The sequence below is a fragment of the Schistocerca serialis genome, chromosome 1 (assembly GCF_023864345.2).
Source record: "Schistocerca serialis cubense isolate TAMUIC-IGC-003099 chromosome 1, iqSchSeri2.2, whole genome shotgun sequence".
Taxonomy (NCBI): Eukaryota; Metazoa; Arthropoda; class Insecta; order Orthoptera; family Acrididae; genus Schistocerca; species Schistocerca serialis.
This window is the reverse complement of record NC_064638.1, coordinates 1,161,836,976-1,161,858,199: the sequence shown is the minus strand read 5'-3', so window position 1 is coordinate 1,161,858,199 and position 21,224 is coordinate 1,161,836,976. Positions and strand designations below refer to the sequence as shown.

Genomic DNA, 21,224 nt, shown 5'->3' with positions numbered 1-21,224 from the left:
TAACTAGTTCTAACTAACCTAAGGACATCACAAACATCCATGCCCGAGGCAGGATTCGAACCTGCGACCGTAGCGGTCCTGCGGTTCCAGACTGCAGCGCCTTTAACCGCACGGCCACTTTGGCCGGCGCTGCTCGGCTTTCCCACCGGCGATCTTCTGGAACAAGTTCACAGGTAGGTGCAGGTAAAAGCACGAAAAGAAAACGAACCACCGCACAGTGGCGGTGTTATGTACTATGAATTGTTTCCCGAGGTGTAAACATCACTGATGACATTTATTCTCAACAACAGGCGTCTTGCAGATGCAGTCCAAGAACAACGATCAGGAGGACAGCGTCATGTGAAGCTACTCGACGGTAACGCCCGCCCGATTTCCGCTAGAATGACAAGAAACACTACACACGATTTCGATTGGGAAGTCATTTCACACCCATCTTACCCAGCTCATCTTGTGCCATCATATTTTCATCTTTTCTACTCTCTATCGAACAACCTTCAAGCAACTTCCTTTCCTGATGTAAATGCTCTCCGAACATTGCTTGACGGGTTCTCTGCCCCAAAACCACGTGATTTGTGCGGTCGCGGAATCGAAAATTTACACCAGCGTTGGCAGACTGTTGTAAATAGTGAAAGAGGATACATTACTGATGAGGAAAGGCTCTATTATGTGTATCTGTTGCGTTTATTAAATTTGTGGAGGAACCCTACGAACTTTTCAACTAACCCAACATGTGCTGCCTTTATGCGACCCCTAAGGAGAACCATACACTACATTTCATGCAAAAAGAACAATCCGATTTGCTCCAATTGCCTAACCTGAAGGAAGTGTGTAGCGTTCAAACTGTGATGCTATAGTGTAGCATGCTTACAGTAAGACAATCCTTCTGTTGGATGTATAAAATGGTCTCTAGCCCAAAGCTATACAAAACACTTGGCTCCCGCTTATCGCAGGTTCGAATCCTGCCTCGGGCATGGATGTGTGTGATGTCCTTACGTTAGTTAGGCTTAAGTAGTTCTAAGTTCTAGGGGACTGATGACCACAGCAGCTAAGTCCCATAGTCTCAGAGCCATTTGACTCCTGCTTACTGTCATCAATTGAATCGGAGGTATCAGCCCCGGGTGAATCCTGTTCCTACGCGTGACGTTTTGAGCATATTGGTAGTGCTTGCTGTAGCGTGCATATCTATACGATCCTATGAAATGGAAATAAACTTTTTGAAACATTCTGTGTTTCAGGACGTGTTAGGGCTTTAGGCTGCAAAGCATAGCATTCAGCTAAAACTGATGCACTCGCCATGTTCGGAGTTTACGAATGCATCAAATTATGTTACCCTAAGCAATAGACACTCTTTTCTCCTTGAATACAGGCTTCATGTGTCGCAGGGTGTGGGTTCCGAACGAGATGGAGGAGATTTTCCGCAGTCTCTGCTAATAGCCAATAGGTGATGCATGTGTTGTAAAACATCAGTGTGACAAAACAACACTGTAGTAAGTACAAGCCTTGTGGCAGCTCTCTATCGTGTTCGTAGTGCACTGGACACATTTCGAGTGTCTTGGCAAGGTGCTGTTTACAGTACACCCTTATCTGTTAGTTTCACAAAGAGCTTAATGATACCTCTGACATTTGGAGATACCAGTAAACCCCTGATTCTTCAAAGATTCGAACTCCCAAGCATAAAAGGGCTTCAACCACCTGATTACTTCACAAATAAGTTAATGTATTAATTATTTGACATCCAACACAAGTAATTGAGAAAATGTTTAGGAAAGAGTATGCTTCAAACTTGTTGGAGATCGCTAGGTGCTGTCATCATGAAACGCTGCATGAATATAACGAGCGTAATTTACGCTCCATTTTAAGAAAAAGCCAATTCTTCACGCATCTCAATATTTATGACGTCATATCTCCCGAACTTTTTGACTTGCGCAGGTATACCAAGTGAGGTACGTAGGTACAATAAGCGAAATGTATTGCGAGCTGAGTTAGAGGTAAAGAACTAATAAAATCCCATGCCTGATGCCAAACTTCGACTGCATTTGACTGCGGGAACAGCAAAAGTATAATAACCGATAATTTTTTCTTCCGTCGTTTTGTGTGGGGTTGAGAGGTGTCAACGATAAAAGTTTCTCAAAGGCTTGAAATTACGTTTAAACTTTGCTGGAAGTAGCTAAACTCTCTCATAGTCAAATACTGGGTGCGTGAATTCCTTGTATTTGCGTGACGTCAGTGAACTTGCCTCAAGCCAAATACATGCTTTATATCTGAGATATTTGTCGTTTAGCTTTTAACAAAAGATTACACCTGTTAAGGAGTATATTGCGAAAGCATTTTAATTTCTTTTAATTCTGCCAATAATTACAGGATATACTGGATATCGGTGTTTTGTTGAGCCTGTACTGCAACTGGTACCAGCTTCCGGGTTCCAGGTTCTGGTAACTGGGATAGCGTGATAGTGTTACAGAAGATCTGAAACTAATTCTTCAACAGTGGTAACTTTACTGCTTCTTTATACTTCGGTCGAGAGAAATAAACTTATAATGAAACGATCGCAAGGGATAAAGTCAACATCTTGGAGGATTCTTTACCGATCGTTTGCTCGGTGTAACGTGCTAAAGTGCATTTGGACAGCTGCAGTGACATCTGGGGAACAGTCATGGTAGGGGCATGCTGCTGCATGGATTGTTACCTGCTTTCGTGTATACATATCGAAGTGGTGAGTGAAAATTTGTACCAAGGAATCGAACGAGCGTCTCCTGCATACTAGGCAGGTGCGTTAGCCACTAAGCCACCTTGTCACAGCAATTCACACAACTGTTAGGACTACCTTGGCACCTCTCCTCCTCGATCCAAATTATATATCTGTATCAGACATGTAAAGTCTGTGAATTGTGTAATTTAATTTGTGTAAGTACCTGCGGCTGGGTTTGAGTCTGCATCCCCCATCTACGTTCCTTGCTGAGGTGCCAATTCCCGAATTCCAGAACATGGAGAGCCACGGCAATTCCGTTCGTGTATTAGGGATGGGGCATTTAACATATACTGGGCCGGTAGTGAGAATTTGAACCGCTGTGCCAAGGTAGCTTAGCTGATAAAGCACCTGCCTCGTCAGCAGGGGACCCGACTTCGATTCCCGGCCATGGCACAAATTTTCACGAGCCACTTCTGTCTGTATACATGAAATCATATCTGTATGAGACCAGTGAAGACTCTGATATTGCGGCATTTCAGTTGTATTGTCTCCTTGTTACTATGTAAGTAATCGTGATACTGTTAAAATACCTAAAGCAGAACTTGAACACACATACTAATGGCCCAGCAACCACAATCGCCTTTTTATGCCACGTAAACCATGTAGATAACACGCTTGCTCGTTTTTCACACGATGATCTGCCCGCTTATTCCTGTGTAACCACGTAAATAAAGGCGTCACATCAAACTAAATTGCTTCGTATTTTATAGCTTTTGCGGTTAATCTGTGTGGAGGCGAAACATGTACTGATAACGCTGTGCGACGGTCAGCATTACGCGGCAGTTCCTGTGCAGTAGTGTGTTGTTACGGAGAGAGCCAGACTCAGCTCGCCGTTTGCTGAGTTTCTGCACGTCATCGTGTTATCGCACCAACCGCTGGGGATAAAGTCACGCGGAGCTCTTCACAAAAGCTAGTGATTCGCGAATACTCCAGCCTGGCACAACAGAGAGCAGCATACTCTCCTGCAAACAGCGGGCTCCCTGTGTTGTCTTCTGACGCTACCATCACACAAGACCAAAACAGGCAGTCATGACGGAGGCGCGGAAGATCGTCATCGCCAAGAGGTTCGAGGGAGAGCCGAAAGTAACCGACTTCAGGGTCGAGACGGAACGACTGCCAGCTCTGCAGGATGGACAGATGTTGTGTGAGACGAGGTACATCAGCGTGGACCCCTACCAGCGGGTAGCCGCGATACGGCTACCCGTTGGAAGCACCATGGTCGGTTCGCAGGTACCAAGCAGAACTCACTCTAAACAATTTACCTCGAGTAACGGATCTGTCTCTCTCACAAAATGCTTTACTTATTTACAACAAAAAATATATGTACACCCTTATAGGCTAAATACGTAAGGCATTTTTGATATATATGCATATATAGGTTAAACAACAGTCTATTTATATATACATATATATACGCAATTATATATATATATTATATAGACTAAGTAAGGATATATATATATATATATATATACATCGTAATGCGGATGAATGATGATGATAAAGACGACACAACAACACCCAGTCATCTCGGGGCACGTGAAAATCCCTGACTCCACCGGGAAACGAAACGGGACCCCATGCTCGTGACGCGAGAATGCTACCGCGAGACCACGAGCTGCGGACATTATGTATATAATACACATAAGCTAATTATCTAAAGCAATATACATCCCTATTAACATATACAGTAATGCATTATATATATATATAGCTAAATAAGTAAGGCAATATATATCTATATGAATATATACTGTAAGGGTGTTACAAAAAGGTATGGCCAAACTTTCAGGAAACATTCCTCACACACAAATAAAGAAAATATGTTATGTGGACATGTGTCCAGAAACGCTTAATTTCCATGTTAGAGCTCATTTTAGTTGCGTCAGTATGTACTGTACTTCCTCGATTCACCGCCAGTTGGCCCAATTGAAGGAAGGTAATGTTGACTTCGGTGCTTGTGTTGACATGCGACTCATTGCTCTACAGTACTAGCATCAAGCACATCAGTACGTAGCATCAACAGGTTAGTGTTCATCACGAACGTGGTTTTGCAGACAGTGCCATGTTTACAAATGCGGAGTTGGCAGATGCCCATTTGATATATGGATTAGCACGGGGCAATAGCCGTGGCGCGGTACGTTTGTATCGAGAACGAAGGTGTCCCGACAGGAAGACGTTCGAAGCAATTGATCGGCGTCTTAGGGAGCACGGAACATTCTAGCCTATGACTCGCGACTGGGGAAGACCTAGAACGACGAGGACACCTGCAATGGACGAGGCAATTCTTGGTGCAGTTGACGTTAACCCTAATGTCAGCGTCAGAGAAGTTGCTGCTGTACAAGGTAACGTTGACCACGTCACTGTATGGAAAGTGCTATGGGAGAACCAGTTGTTTCCGTACCATGTACAGCGTGTGCAGGCACTATCAGCAGCTGATTGGCCTCCACAGGTACACTTCTGCGAATGGTTCATCCAACAATCACTTGGTGACGTGGCCTCTCTGAGTCAGATATTCTTCCACCTCTGCCAATCTTGAGCTTACCGTTGCCAGTTTACTTCAGTAGTATTCTTTTAAGTCTTTGTTCCATCTGACTGGTGGTCTCCCCTTGGCCTGTTTTTGGTAAATTGTGCTCCAGTCTAGTACTTCTTTTGACCACTTGCAACCTTCCCCTCAAGCGACATGACCAGCTCACTGCATTTTCAAGTTATTCATTCTTTCCATTACGTCACTGACCTTTATCAACTGCTTTCTTTTCTGTCTCTCTCTTTGTTTTGCCCAACATCGATTTTTCCATTAGTTTTCTGACAATGGACTCATTTAATGCCCACATGTCACATCCAAAGTTATTACTGCAATAAAAATTGGTCAAAAACTGTTTTCTTCGGTCCAGTCGACGTCTTGGACTTCATAAATGAGAACTATCTTCCATAACCTTGCCAACCTAATTTAATACCTCGAAATATTTCTGGTTACGCTGTCCCAGGAGAGGAATTTGTGGCGGGTCGCATTAAAGCAGTTAGAAAACTGATGATCAACAAAGAAAAAAAGAGTCCTCTGCAACATTATGCTCCGCACACTATAACAACTCGACCACCAAAACGATCATGATCGACAATGTCCCAGGGTGCAATACTTGTTTCCATCTCTCGCTGAATGAGGGTTCGTGCGGAATCACTACTCGCAGGGACTTTGGTCTCATCCGACGAGATCACACGACTCCGTTCCCCGCTAGTACAGTTCCTATGCTGTTGGTACTATTGTAAACCGTGCTGGCAATGTGTCACTGGAACCCAACGTACTAAACATCGATCAAAGAAACCATTCGTCATGCAGTCGCCGAGCCAGTGTGGAGCGTTGAGATTGCGTGCCATGCAATCCTATTAAATATGGTTGCAACTGCACTCGCAGTATGACGTTCGTCCATTGTTGCCCGTGGCACAATGAAGTAGTCACCTGCTGTTGTAGTTGATCCTGATCGACCACATCCTCTCTTTCGGCCAGCAGTGCCTGTGATCCTGAACGCTCCCGATGCACACAAAACAACGCTGTGGGCAGTACCGAGCTCCTGGACCAAACTGGTCACATTTCATTCTTCTTTCAATTTTCCGGTGATTCTTCCTCGTGGGACGTCGTCCATACGTTATCTGCAGGCCATATTGCAATAAATAAGACCATCTCAGCTTACCGAAACTGTTCGGTGATCCACATACACTGCCCATGAGCGTCAGTCCTGATGTTAAGTTTGTCGCTGCCATCATTTCTTTTCCCGTTCTTTCTACTGCCTCGTGACGTCACGTTGACCTCACGCCAACTTTCTGCGCTCTGTTTGGGGATCGCTTTCAAATTCCCGGTCCCGCAATTTCATTGTTACTTTATCTAGTTCATCACTAAGTTTTTCACAGCAGTGTATACCTTCTGTAAATGCAGACAGGTTACCGATTCTTAACATTTTATTCGCGCCGCACCTTCGTAGTAAACTCTGCGCACAATAAAATGTTGAAACGATGAATACCATTAACACATATGAGAACAAGTCTTCTGACTGGTTTGATGCGGCCCGCCACGAATTCCTCTCCTGTGTCAACCTCTTCATCTGAGAGTAGCGCTTGCTCAATTATTTGCTTGATGTATTCCAGTCTCTGTCTCCCTACACAATTTTTGTCCCTTACATCTCCCTCTAATACCATGGAAGTGATCCCCTGATGACTTAACAGATGTCCTATCATTCTGTCCCTTCTCCTTGTCACTGTTTTCCGCATATTCCTTTCCTCTTCGATTCTGCACAGAAAGTTCTCATTCGTTACCTGATCAGTCAATCTAATTTTCAACATTCGTCTGTAGCATCACATCTCTAATGCTTCGATGTCTTCTATTCCAGTTTTCCCACAGCCTACGTTTCACTATCAAACAATGCTTTGCTCCAAACGTACATTCTCAGAAATTTCTTCCCCAAATTAATGTCTATGTTTGATACTAGGAGACTTCTCTTGGCCAGGAATGCCCTTTTTCCAATGCTAGTCTGCTTTTCGTTTCCTCCTTGCTCCGTCCGTCATTGGTTATTTTGCTGCCTAGGAAGCACAATTCCTTAACTTTATCCACACGATGAGCGTCAGTCCTGATGTTCAGTTTGTCGCTGTTATCATTTCTGCTACTTCGCATTACTTTCATCTTTCTTCGATTTACTCTGAATCCGTATTCTGTACTCGTTAGACTGTTCAGTCCACTCAGGATGGCAATGTGATCAGCGAATCGTGTCATTGATATTCTTTTAATTTTAATTCCACTTCTGAATTTTTCTTTTATTCACATCATTACTTCTCCGATGTACACATTGAACAGTATGGGCGACAGACTACATCCCTGTCTTACACCCTGTTTAATTCGAGCACTTCGTTCTTGGTCGTCCACTCTTATAATTTCCTCTTGGCTCTTGTACATAGTGTATATTTCCCATCTCTCCCCATAGCTTTCCCCTATTCTTCTCAGAATTTCGCACATCATGAACCATTTTACATTGTCGAACGCTTTTTCTAGGTTGACAAATCCTATGAACGTGTTTTGATTTTTATTTGGCCTTGCTTCCATTATCAACTGCAACGTCAGAATTGTCTTTCTGGTGCCCTTACCTTTTCTAAACGCAAACCGAACGTCATCTACCACTTCTTCAATTTTCTTTTCCATTCTTCTGTATATTATCCTCGTCAGCAACTTGAATGCATGAGCTTTTAAGCTGATTGTGCGACAATTCTCACACTTGTCAGCTCTAGCAGCCTTCACAATCGTGTATTTTTCCGAAAATCAGAAGGTATGTCGCCAGACTCATACATTCTACACACCAACGTACATAGTCGTTTTGTCGCCACTTTCTCCATGATTTTAGAAATTCTGATGGAATTTCTCTATCCCCTCCTCCTCCAAAGCTCTCCTACATTCTGATTCTAATAATGGAGCCCCTATCCTTACTACTCTAATTACGATCAAGTAGTTACTCAACTTAAAATACACTCTAAGTCAAACAAAGGAAAATGATGCAACACGAAGGAATTATCCGAATGGGAAGGAAACCGGTAGATAAGACGTAGACGTGCAGACTAATAAATCATCACAGCTTCAGAACAACAGGATGATTTATTGAAGAGGAAGAGCTTCACAAATTGAGCAAGTCAGTACTGCGTTGGTCCACCTCTGACCCTTATGCAAGTAGTTATTGGGCTTGGTTTTGTTTGGCATGGTTATTGTTTGTTCTCCTGAGGTATATCGTGCCAAATTCGGCCCAAATGGCGTGTTACATCATCGACATCCCAAGATGCCTGCGGGGGTTTACTCAGAATGCTCCAAACATTAACAATTGGGGAGAGATTGGACAGTCTCTCTGGCTATGGTAGGCCTTGGAAAGCACGTGGTATTGGGGCGATATTTATAATGTTTTTGTTTGGGATTCTTTTCTTTTTTCTAAAAAAAATATTCGTTTCTTGAAGTGAATTGCTTTTTCTTGTGCTGTATCGTTTTTATATATTTATAAAAACATCCCTTTGTTTGACGTATCAGATCAACAATTATCGAGTAGAACCTGCATTAAACATTGACAATTTCAATTTTACTATAAATACTGTTTACTTTTATGTCACAGACGGGGAAGACTATGGAGAAAAAATAATGTCCCACTGGTTTCATGGTCTAACACTACTGGCTATTAAAATTGCTACACCACGAAGATGACGTGCTACAGACGCGAAATTTAACCGACAGGAAGAAGGTGCTGTGATATCCAAGTGATTAGCTTTTCAGAGCATTCACACAAGGTTGGCGACAGTGGCGACACCTACAACGTGCTGACATGAGGAAAGTTTCCAACCCATTTCTCATACACAAACAGCAGTTGACCGGTGTTGCCTGGTGGAACGTTGTTGTGATGCCTCGTGTAAGGAGGAGAAATGCGCACCATCACGTTTCCGACTTTGATAAAGGTCGGATTGTAGCCTATCACGATTGCGGTTTATCGTATCGCGACATTGCTGTTCGCGTTGGTTGAGATCCAATGACTATTAGCAGAATATGGAATCGGTGGGTTCAGGAGGGTAATACGGAACGCCGTGCTGGATGCCAACTGCCTCGTATCACTAGCAGTTGAGATGACAGGCATCTTATCCGCATGGCTGTAACTGATAGTGCAGCCACGTCTCGATCCCTAAGTCAACAGATGGGAACGTTTGCAAGACAACAACCATCTGCATGAACAGTTCAACGACGTTTGCAGCAGCATGGACTGTCAGCTCGGAGACAATGGCTGCGGTTACCCTTGACGCTGCATCACAGACAGGAGCGCCTGCGATGGTGTATTCAACGACGAACCTGGGTGCACGAATGACATAACGTCATTTTTTCGGATGAATCCAGGTTCATTTTACAGCATCATGATGGTCGCATCCACGTTTGGTGACATCGCGGGAACGCACATTGGAAACGTGTATTCGTCATCGCCATACTGGCGTATCACCCGGCGTGATGGGATGGTGTGCCATTGGTTACACGTCTCGGTCACCTCTTGTTCGCATTGTCGGCACTTTGAACAGTGGACGTTACATTTCAGTCTATGTTACGACCCGTGGCTCTACCCTTCATTATATTCCTGCGAAACCCTACATTTCAGCAGGATAATGCACGATTGCATGTTGCAGGTCGTGTACGGCCCTTTCCGGATACAGAAAAAGTTCTACTGCTCCCCTGGCCAGCACATTCTCCAGATCTCTCACCGATTGAAAACGTCTGGTCAATGGTGGTCGAGCAACTGGCTCGTCACAATACGTTAGTCACTACTCTTGATGAACTGTGGTATCGTGTTGAAGTTGCATGGGCAGCTGTACTTGTACACGCTATCCAAGCTCTGTTTGACTCAATGCGCAGGCGTATCAAGACCGTTATTACTGCCAGAGGTGGTTGTTCTGGGTATTGATTTGTCAGGATCTATGCACCCAAATTGCGTGAAAATGTAATCACATGTCAGTTCTAGTATAATATATTTGTTCAATGAATACCCGTGCATTACTTCTTGGTGTAGCTATTTTAATGGCCAGTAGTGTATATATATCCTCACTCACTTTCTAGAGTGTTCACCATTTCCAGTTTCTAGGACGACCTTGTGAGACACTTAACTGCATACGCAAAAAAGAAAAAAAGGCTCGAAATGACTTAACGCGCGGTAGGTATGCAACACACCTAACGTACAGGTAACGTGGTTCAGATCTTAAGTGCCGAAGGTTACTAGGAAAACTGCCATAGCCTACACTTACTTACGATGTTCTACGGTAGCCTACTGTACTTGTACGACTCTAACTACCTGTATAGGACCGGACTGCAGTTATAAGAATCAAAGAATATGAAAGGAAGGTAATGCTTTAAAACGGTAAGTGACAAAGTTGAAGCCGTATTCATTCTGTAATTCGCGCAAGCAGTAAAGGAATCCAATGAGCGGTTAATTACATCAATGGAAGAGGAAAATAAAGCTTTGAGGTGTATCGACGGCACTGTAATTCTCTCAGAGATGGCAATGTCTTGGAAGAGCAAGAGGAAGGAATGGATATCATCGTGAAATGAGGCTTTAAGATGAAGCTTTGCAAAAGTAAAACAAGGATGACAGAATGTAGTAAATCAAATCGTTGTAGTTGGAGCGGTGAGGAGGTGATTAGGTACTGAGCCTAAATTACTTTGGGTATTTTAGAAAAAATAATTAAAACATAATATTAATAATAATGTTCCTCACACGAAAGACAGAAAAAGAAGGTTTCAAATCTGACACCAGTTTCATAGAGCTTAGATAACGACTAAACAGGTTAAAGCCTGAGTCAGAAAACGTAGTCGCACTTTGGCGAATTGTGACATAATTCGCTTCCAGAAGAATGAACTTGCAATTACCATATACATTATTAAATGTTGTAAAGTTGCCTGCAGTGAACAGATTTTAAAAAGAGCAATAGTAATGGCATAGCTTCAACTAGCGAACACTTTCAAATATAAAAATTAAATACCGAAATACCAAATAACGTAATTCGAGGCACAGAGCCTTATCAAACAGTATTTGCCTATAGTAGTTGGTACATCTCTTTAGAAACAGTGGTAGTTCCAGGGAAACAGTAGTGACAGCTTAGAATTAAATTGCCGTTTTCTATAACTAACGACAAGTAATAATTACCATTGACCACCTTAGAGCACGACGAATTAAAACATTGACTAGTTTATAACGCGACAAATTAAAACCTATTTTAGTTAACCAAAGAGCCTGACTCCAAAGAATAACACACAGGTACAAGCCTCACTGTCAAGTGGTTTTTAACGAAACAACAGCCTTCAAGGCGGCCTTCACAATGGGTTAACACAAAAGAATATTTGTGTTGAAATATAGATTTGTTACCACAAGCAACCACCATAACTAAAACATGAGGAATGGCACTTACGCATTGTTTACGTGCAATAGCTACTGGTTTGAATGTTAAAAAAACACGACCGACTTGAGGTCACAGCGCTGTTCAAACGCTGACATGAGCATAAACGTAACTCGGCTATCTGATGTAATCAGAGTCCGGGAACAGTGCAGGTAGTACAAAAATTCTCGCCGCTTTCTGGAGGACTCGGCAAAAGAAAACCGTCAACACGTAACTTAGCTCTCTAGCCTAGCTAGAAATAATATGGTGGCGATAGGATACCAAAGTAAGAGTACTTGACAGTGTCAGCAATTCACTGCAGGCTACACTAGAGTTCGCTCCACAGAATTCCAAAATAGCACACAGCTTCCTGATCTGTTGTTCATTATGCTAGTAGAGCACTTAGAGATACTTTCGTCTATCAGTGGCAAGCCGGGCCACGCCACTACACAGGCAACAGCCACCTTCTAGACACGCTACAGCCACTACCCCAGCGCCTGGCGTCGACGTCCGAGTCATTCGCGGCACCTCGCTGTGATCCACCATATACCCCAAAGCGCTGCTCCCAAAGCAATGCTCACGAGCCCAAAGAATCTCACACTTGCTTCTCAAGAAACCCCATGACAGAGAAAGTTTCGACAGAACTATTGAATCATCCAATAACCTAGAAAGCGCAGAAATACCATTGCAAATGAATTTCATGAAAGCAAGCCGGACGGATCACAAGTCAAGCGATGCTGAGGAAGTTAGATGAGGAAATCAAACACTAAAAGTAATGGATAAGTTCTTCTCCGTACGCAGCAAAATATCTGACGATGGCTGAAGAACAGAGTACCTTAAACATAGATTGACAATACTAAGAATTCTGTTTTCGAAAAATGAATAAATAAATAGTATTTGTTAAAAACAGTCTTGGTTGCAGTTTTAGTTTTTTAGTTTTCAACTACGCGTTTCGTCTTATTTAGGCATCTTTAGGTTATCTACATAGAAAACAGAACAAATACATTTATTTAAGAATCTCGATCGCATTGCGCAGACCTGGATAACCTAAAAGTATGTATAAACAGATCAAATTAATTTGGTATGCCACATATAAATGCCACATATAAATTGGAAGAATAAATAAATGTTTTTTTAATACTGGATATAAATTTAAATGTTCAAAAGTCCTTTCTAAAATTAATTCATGTGTAATTTTGTATGAAAGAAAAATGTGGACGATACACTCATCAGAGTGAGTACAACTTTTGAAATACGCTGATGCAGAAAAATGGATGTATATTAGATGGGCATATCGGATAAGAAATCAAGTCGGAGTCAGTAAAACAAGGAAAAAATAAATTTATGACACTACTTAACTAAAAGAAGATATCGATTGCTTGGACACTATCTGAAGTATGAAAGAATTACCTGCTTCATAATGGTTAGAAGTTGTGAGAAAGGGTTAAAAATTGTGAAGGGAGACCTAGATGGTTCTAATAATATACAGAAGTGGTGAGCAAGAGTTAAAAATTATCGGATACCACGATGGTTCAAATGGTTGTAGATTGCAGCAAATATGCATCGATTGCACTGGATAGACTAACGCGGAGAGAAGCATGAAAACATATGAAGACTTGAACAAACACAGCATTATTTCTCTGTAAATTATTTATATGATCTCTCACGGTCCCCATCCCCTCTCCCCCCCTGCCACCAACCTGCGCATAAAACATTAGGTGGTCTAACAATACCACCACTTGCAATCAGATTAATAATGTTGCTCACGCAGCATATGTTCGCTTTATTGGGCAACAACAAAGTTATTGGCTGTGAATGGTATCGTCAGAATGGAAATAATGAAGTCACTGTAAAAAAGTCATTAATTTTGGTACTTATCTTGAATGTATTCCCACGTAGATTTCGTCGACGTTGTTATGGCTCATCTTGTTGATTCTAGGGTGATTCAACTTTGACTGCTACAAGTCCAGATCTGTATTTTAGCAAAATTTGAAGACCTAACAAATGCGTTTTTCAGGAAATTCTTAATGATCAAACAATCCCAGATCAGAACAATGGTATGGCAGAAATAATTTTTGATTTGGTGTTCACGATCCTCATTTATATTAAACTTCTTGTAAATTCACATATACTTCTTCTTAATTGGCACATCATCAAGAAATTGGTTTTGTATCAATCATCATATATTTAATTTCCACTTTAACCAAACACAAGACCTGACTGTTCTTTTACAAAGCGAAATAACAACTTCACTTCTGCAAAGTGAGACAAAGACTGCTCTGTGCGCATTCGCGCCAAAACGGTTACAAGTTAGTCAAAGATTATGACAGTCTCACAGAAATGAATACACACAAGAACAATATCACTGTAATATGTCGATACATCGGAGTACCTATACATTAATAAAACCAAATGTGAATATTGTCACAAAAATATGTCTGTTACTTCGCAGAAAAGTAGTACGATATTACTGGTATCGAGAACTGGGGTTGGAGTGCCGTAATGGTCACGTAATTAAAGAATCATTGCAGTGGGAACCCCATTGTCACATTTCCATCTCCCTTGCATTGTACTGACAAACACACTCTCGATTAAGCGACTCTACAACGATCATACGCGTTATAAAGAAAAGTTCTACTGTCGCAAGTACAGATTATTTGTTGATTGTATGCTCAAGAACGCAGCATCCAAATTAACAATGAAGGTTCGTACCTTATCTTGAATCACACTATCACAAAATTTCTTGCTATACAGTAGGGAAGAAGGAAATATAGGCCGCTGTTGTCAGAAATAGCTGCCTAAAACATTTTCCGGTAGAAATAGGCATGCACCGTATTAAATAATTATTTTTGACTCTTTATTTCGACACAATTAACTAGCGATATTCATGCTCACGCTCAGGAAACAGAGAGAAAAAAATGAATACAAGTAGGAACAACGGAAAAATGTCAATGATGACTCAATAAATGCTTTTTATGACCAATGCTTGAATGACGTAAATTTTGCAAGTAAAGCCCCTGGATGAAAATGGCATTTGTGGAAAATGGCATCTGTTGATAGCAAGAAAATATGATATACCTGAGTGTGTGTTACTTAGGAAGAAAATATCTTCGGACTTCCAAAACGTAACAATTGGAAAGTAACGTCTGAGTGTCAAACACAACATTTACGTTGGTAGTATGATGGCGGAAGTACCACTCGTATAGAGGTCAGTCGGCTCCCAGCCGTGTTTTGAAGCGGACGTGCGCGGGGCTCTGTACGGCTCTCATCCAGCGGGTCGTTGTTTATGCGCGCAGGTAGTGGTATTGCAGTGTAAATATATCACCTCGAACGACGATGGCGCTTTCTTATGGAAAGGTCACGATTAAATAACGCTCAATTCTCAGGACGTACGGCATAAGGCATACGAAGTAGAGAGTTTCCTGCATGAAGTAATGTACGTCGATCCACAGAAACTTATCGATACACATCTTTCGATCGTCTCCAGCACACTTTACCTGAAACTTGTCGGCGAAAGTGCGTGTGAACGACTTCTTCGCCGTTCCACCGATGGATATCGTTTCCACCACTCGGATGGAAACGTGGATGGAGTAACTGTCTACCATGCAGGACTCGGCGTTCGGAACATACGAATCTTCAAGCTGCCGATTGAAGTTCCGGCCACGCTTGTGGTAAACGCGCTACGGTCTTACAGGGAAGTACTAAGAGAAAGAGCGACCACGTCTGCATCCCAGCCGTGTAAGGAAGGAGAGCATCAGCAAATCGGTTAGAGTTCGGACACGGAGATGCGGGAGGTGCCTACTGTTTGCAGTGATCCACAGGACGCGGTCATGTGTTCCCGCAAGCAGAAGTCGCCCAAGCGACGAAAGAAGAGATGGATGTCTGCAGAAAATGATTCGTGAAATGATGACAAGTTGCAGGAGGCTGAGGAAAATCCATCTGCTGCCAGGGCTGTGGACCTCACACCGACGGTTCCTAGTTGGCTGCTGGAAACGTCCGCACAATGACAAAGCCAAGTTGACGACGCTCAGCTCACCGACGCGCCCTCTGGTGATTTTGCCGCCAAGACATCGGATGAAGTCATGCGTCGCCTAACGTGCCACACCTCCAGCTTGGTGATTGGGCGTCCGAGGTGGAGATGGGAAGAATGAAATCAGACTCGAGCGACAACCAGATGACGCGGCCGGCCGTATGAGTCTGGCGACATACCATCTGACTTTCGGAAAACCATCATCCACACAATTCCGAAGACGGCAAGAGCTGACAAGTGCGAGAATTGTCGTACAATCAACTTAACAGCTCGTGCATCCAAGTTGCTGAGAAGAATAATACACAGAAGAACGGAAAAGAAATCTGAAGATGCACTAGGTAACGATCAGTTTGGCTTTAGGAAAAGTAAAGGCACGAAAGAGGTTATTCTGACGATGCGGCTGATAATGGAAGCAAGACTAAATAAAAATCAACACACGTTCACAGGATTTGTCGACCTGGAAAAAGCGTTCCACAATGTAATATGGTGCAGGATGTTCGAAATTCTGAGAAACGTAAGGGTAAGCTATAGGGAGAGGCGGGTCATATACAATACGTACAACAGTCAAGAGGGAATAATAAGAACGGATTACCAAGCAAGAGGTGCTCGTATTAACAAGGGTGTAACACAAGGATGTAGCCTTTCTCCCCTATTGTTCAATCTGTACATCTATATCAATGATACGATTCGATGATGACATTGCTATAATGTGTGACAGTGAAGAAGAATTACATGATCGGCTGGACGGAATGAACAGTCTAATGATTACAAAGTATGGATTGAGAGTAAATCGAAGAAAGATGAAGATAATGAGAAGCAGTAGAAATGAGAACAGCGACAAACTTAAAATCAGGATGAAGTTAAGGAATTCTGCTACCTAGGCAGTAAAATAACCAAATGACGGACGGAGCAAGAAGGATATCAAAAGCAGACTAGCTACGGCAGATAAGGCGTTCCTGGCCAAGAGAAGTTTACTAATATCAAATATCGGCCTTAATTTGAGGAAGACATTTCTGAGAATGTACATCTGGAGTACAGCATTGTATGGTAGTGAAACCGCAACAGAGGAGAATCGAAGCATTTCAGATGTGGTACTACAGACGAATGTTGAAAATTAGGTGGACTGATCAGGTAAGGAGTGAGGAAGTTCTACGCAGAATCGGAGAGGAAAGGAAATAGTGGAACACACGGATAAGGAGAATGGACAGGATGATAGTACATCTGTTAATTCATGAGCGAATGACTTCCATGGTACTAGTGGGAGCTGTAGAGGGCAAAAACTGTAGAGGAAGACAGAGACTGGAACACATGCAGCAAATAATTGAGGGCGTAGGTTGCGAGTAGTACTCGGAGATGAAAAGGTTAGCACAGGAAAGGAATTCGTAGCGGGCCGCATCAAACCAGCCAGAAGACTGATGACAAAAAAAAGTATGATGGTTGAATAATCCCTTGATGTTTTTGTATCTCTGTTGTAACACTATCATATCAGGAAAAACTGGAGATACAGATATAGTTATCTCGATTTATATTTACAGATACTCATTCCGCAACGAATGCTTACAAAGCATTTGATAACAGTATTCTCACTGCTCGTTTCAATATGTGTCGTCATCGTAAGGAAGTTATTCAAAAGTGTCGTCATTTGCTAGTCTGCCAGGATAGCTTTCAGAAACTATCAGACGCTGCTATGAATTACTGAATTACTTTAGAATATTCGTGTCACAATGGTGACACAATTGGCGTTATGTATAAGCTCTTATACGTTTTCAATTTTATCGCCCATACTTTCTTACATTATTTAACTTGCGGATACTTGATGCTTCAGTATGCACCCAGTTAACCGATGTCTCGTTTTATCTAGTTGGACCATAAATGTACTTTCTCAGGGTTAGGTACAGTATCTTCTTATTACCTATAGGTTTCTTCTATTAACTGAACTGTTCATCGTCGTTTTCATTTGTTTACAAGATTATACTCCAGATGAACACTTCCAGAAAAGACATCATAACACAGATTCACATTCCATGCCACTTCCATTCAGAAACTCTTTAAGTGTTATTGGCAGTCTACTTTGTATATTCTCTCCACTTCGGCCACCGTCAGTAATTTTGGTGAGCAAACAAAACACCCCATATTTTAATTTTAGTACCTCACTTCTCAGTCTGATTCACCCACAGGTCCTGCTTTAATTACGCTAGTTTCTGCTAGTCTTAAGCCGGATTATCCTAGAAACAGGAATTTTTCTCTGCGTTTTGCGTCGTTTTACATTGCACACTTGTGGTTTCTTAGAAGATGAAATCAGAAGCGCATTGCCTATTTAATTCACACGTGGTGTCTAGGAAGAGATTTCAAACGAAGTGTTATGGTTCAAATCAAATGGCTCTGAGCACTATGGGATTCAACTTCTGAGGTCATCAGTCCCCTAGAGCTTAGAACTACTTAAACCTAACTAACCTAATTACATCACACACATCCATGCCCGAAGCAGGATTCGAACCTGCGACCGTAGCGAAAGTGTTATGGCTTTAACCAAAGTGTTAACGTACTGTACAGTATTGATGGATGGTCTGGAAATAAAAGAAAGTCCTGGGTTTTCTGATGAGTAAGCATACAATGAATGATGGAAAAGTGGATTCCTCCAGAATTAGGCAAGGCAAAGAGAAAGATCAATAATATGTTGCTGACAACGCGTAACTTTACAGTTCATGTTCCTAGGCACCGAGACGTCCTTATAGCTTTCTCGTGTCCTTTGTAACCATCCTGCCCACGAACTGAACTTGACTTGTAGCGAATGCTTTATTAGAAAGCATGAGATTTGTCCAGAACCAGTCGGCCTGTCACTCCTGAAGCGTATTGCGCTCTGTGACGAAACAGTTTCACTATTTTCAGCAGTGAAGGGGGAAGACGCACTCTGCTGGGCGCATTGCGTGCTGAGCTGAGGAAAATTCTTGCATCTAGGAAAACTCGGCTTTAGCTGCTCGTGCAGCACAACGCGCAGCGCGCTAGCTTGCAATACAGGGAGGTGGTCCAGACCACAACAGAATTCGCGAGGGGGTTAGCGACTATGGCTGGCCACTCCGTGTGTGGTGTTTGGGTTGTTTCTCACGCTCATTTAGGCATCTTCTGGACTGATACCCAACTTCCGCCTCAGAAAATGCGATGCACAAACAGTTGAAATACGGCCGCACGCAGAACAAAGTTTGAACAATTCAGAGACAGGGGGCACAACCGACTTTCCTCCTTCCTGACGGCTGCGTCGACAGGAAGAGTGTTAGTCCGCTAAGTTAAATACACTATTAGACAAAAGAAAGACACTCCACCAACCAATTATCCGAATGGGACGGAAATCGGTAGGTGTGATGTACATGTGGGACCACGGCCTTGCCGCAGTGGATACACCGGTTCCCGTGAGATCACCGAAGTTAAGCGCTGTCGAGCATGGTCGGCACTTGGATGGGTGACCATCCGGGCCGCCATGCGCTGTTGCCATTTTTCTGGGTGCACTCAGCCTCGTGATGCCAATTGAGGAGCTACTCGACTGAATAGTAGCGGCTTCGGTCAAGAATACCATCATAACAACCAGGAGAGCACTGTGCTGACCCCACGCCCCTCCTATCTGCATCCTCCACTGAGGATGACGCGGCGGTCGGATGGTCCCGGTAGGCCACTCGTGGCCTGAAGACGGAGGGAGTGTGATGTACATGTACTGGCAAACAAATTAAAATCTCACAAAAATTGTATTAGCTGTTCAAGACAAAAAACTTCACAAACTGAACTGTGGCCCTATTCCAATCAGTTATTCGGCTTATCACTCACTGATAGAGTTGCTGGATGTCCTCCAGAGACACATCGTGCCAGATTCTATCCAACTGGCGCGTTAGATCGTCAAAATCCCGAGTAGTTTGGAGAGTCGTGCCCATAATGATCCCAACGTTTTCAGCTGGGGGAGAGATACGGTGAACTTACTAGCCAAGGCAGTGTTCGGCAAGCAGAAAGACAAGCAACAGAGACGTGTGCGGTCTGGTACTATCTCGTTGATATGTAAGCCCCGGATAGCTTCCCATGAAGCTCAGATAGACGGGGTGTAGAATATCATCGACCCAACGCTGCGCTGTAAGTTTGCTATGCATGAGTGAAACGGAATGGCACCCCAGGCCATGACTCCTGTTTGTCGCGTCTTATGACGGGTGAGAGTCAGGTTCATATAACACTGCTGTCTGGGGCGTCTCCAGATACTTCTTCGCTGGTCGTCGGGACATTTGGAAACGGGACTCATTACTGGAGACAGTCCCATACCAGTCAACGAAATTCCAGGCAGAACATGCCCGACACCACTGCAAATGGGCTAGCTAGTGGACAGATATCATTGGTGAGCTTAGCCACTTTTCTGTGAACCTCCACTTAATGGTCCTTGTGGTCAGTGAAGCATCAGTTGCATGGCAGATCGATGATAGTGATAAATCCAGCGCTATGAGAGCCTCTCTGACGATTGCTCGGTCCCCACGATCTGTTATGTCTCTAGGACGACAGTTCCCCTTTTGACATTTTGTGCACACGTGGTTCACCCATTCCAGTCAACATCGTCGAATAGTGGCATCGCTCCCATTCAAATGTCGAGCTTTAATCCAAGCGACTATTCTGAGTGCAGCTACACGTCCCCTCTCGAATGCTGACATTTTTTGTTTTTATTTTTATTTTACAGGTCTGGTTCCATAGGACCAAGTTGAGGAGCAAGTCTCCAAGGTCATCTACATACATTGTTCACGCACCTGTCTGCGATACATTGTTACTGTCTAACTACGTACACGGAACAAACTCGCTAATACGTTATGCTCTGGTAGAATGTTACCGTCTTCAGACCATTTACACCAAGATAGTAGGTGGCTGTGGTGAATGGAACAGGTGTTGTGACTCTACGAACGTCAGCAGTTCCGTTCACCGCCACCACCTACTATGACCAAAAGCGCTAGCCATGGCAAATGCTGCTGTGCATTTTTGAAGTAGTTTATCCAAACTACTGATTTTCTTCACGAGAAATGTCTTTAAAAAGTGCTGAAGAAGTATCCATCAGTACAACTAGATAATTGGTATCCGTGGACCATGGGACCCAGACGTCAGCAACGGTGATGTTATGGTGGAGGTTTTGGCGACATTGAAGGGAATCAGTGTGCTCGGGTTAATGTGACAGCGAGTCTGTTAACTTATTTTTTCTTTTCAAGGCACTCCCCACACCATTCGACTGCTCTTCCTAGTTATTTTCCACCTCTAAGAAAATCACAATGTCATCGGCGAACTTCAAAGTGTTAAATTCTTCTACATGAATTTTAATTCGTTTGCCTTATTTTAATGATGTGACAGTTACTTCATGCCGCGGATAGAGGCAACATGTCACGCATCGCGCGGCCCCTCCCGCCGGAGGTTCGAGTCCTCCCGCGGGCATGGGTGTGTGTTTTGTTGTCCTTAGCGTAAGTTAATTCAAATTAGTTTATGTAGTGTGTAAGTCGAAGGACCGATCACCTCAGC

At 43.1% G+C, this 21,224-nt stretch overlaps 1 protein-coding gene and 1 pseudogene across 1 annotated transcript in view; both read left to right on the top strand.

Annotated features, from left to right (window-relative positions):
- The first annotated feature begins 3,754 nt into the window (after positions 1-3,754).
- LOC126456192 (prostaglandin reductase 1-like) overlaps positions 3,755-21,224 on the top strand; it is a 29,987-nt gene continuing 12,517 nt past the window's right edge. The window contains exon 1 of the mRNA XM_050091949.1: positions 3,755-3,979. Within this exon, the coding sequence (XP_049947906.1) occupies positions 3,779-3,979 (201 nt within the window). The 5' untranslated portion in view covers positions 3,755-3,778. The remainder of the gene's footprint in view (positions 3,980-21,224) is intronic.
- Positions 19,073-19,190, top strand: LOC126426552 (5S ribosomal RNA; annotated as a pseudogene).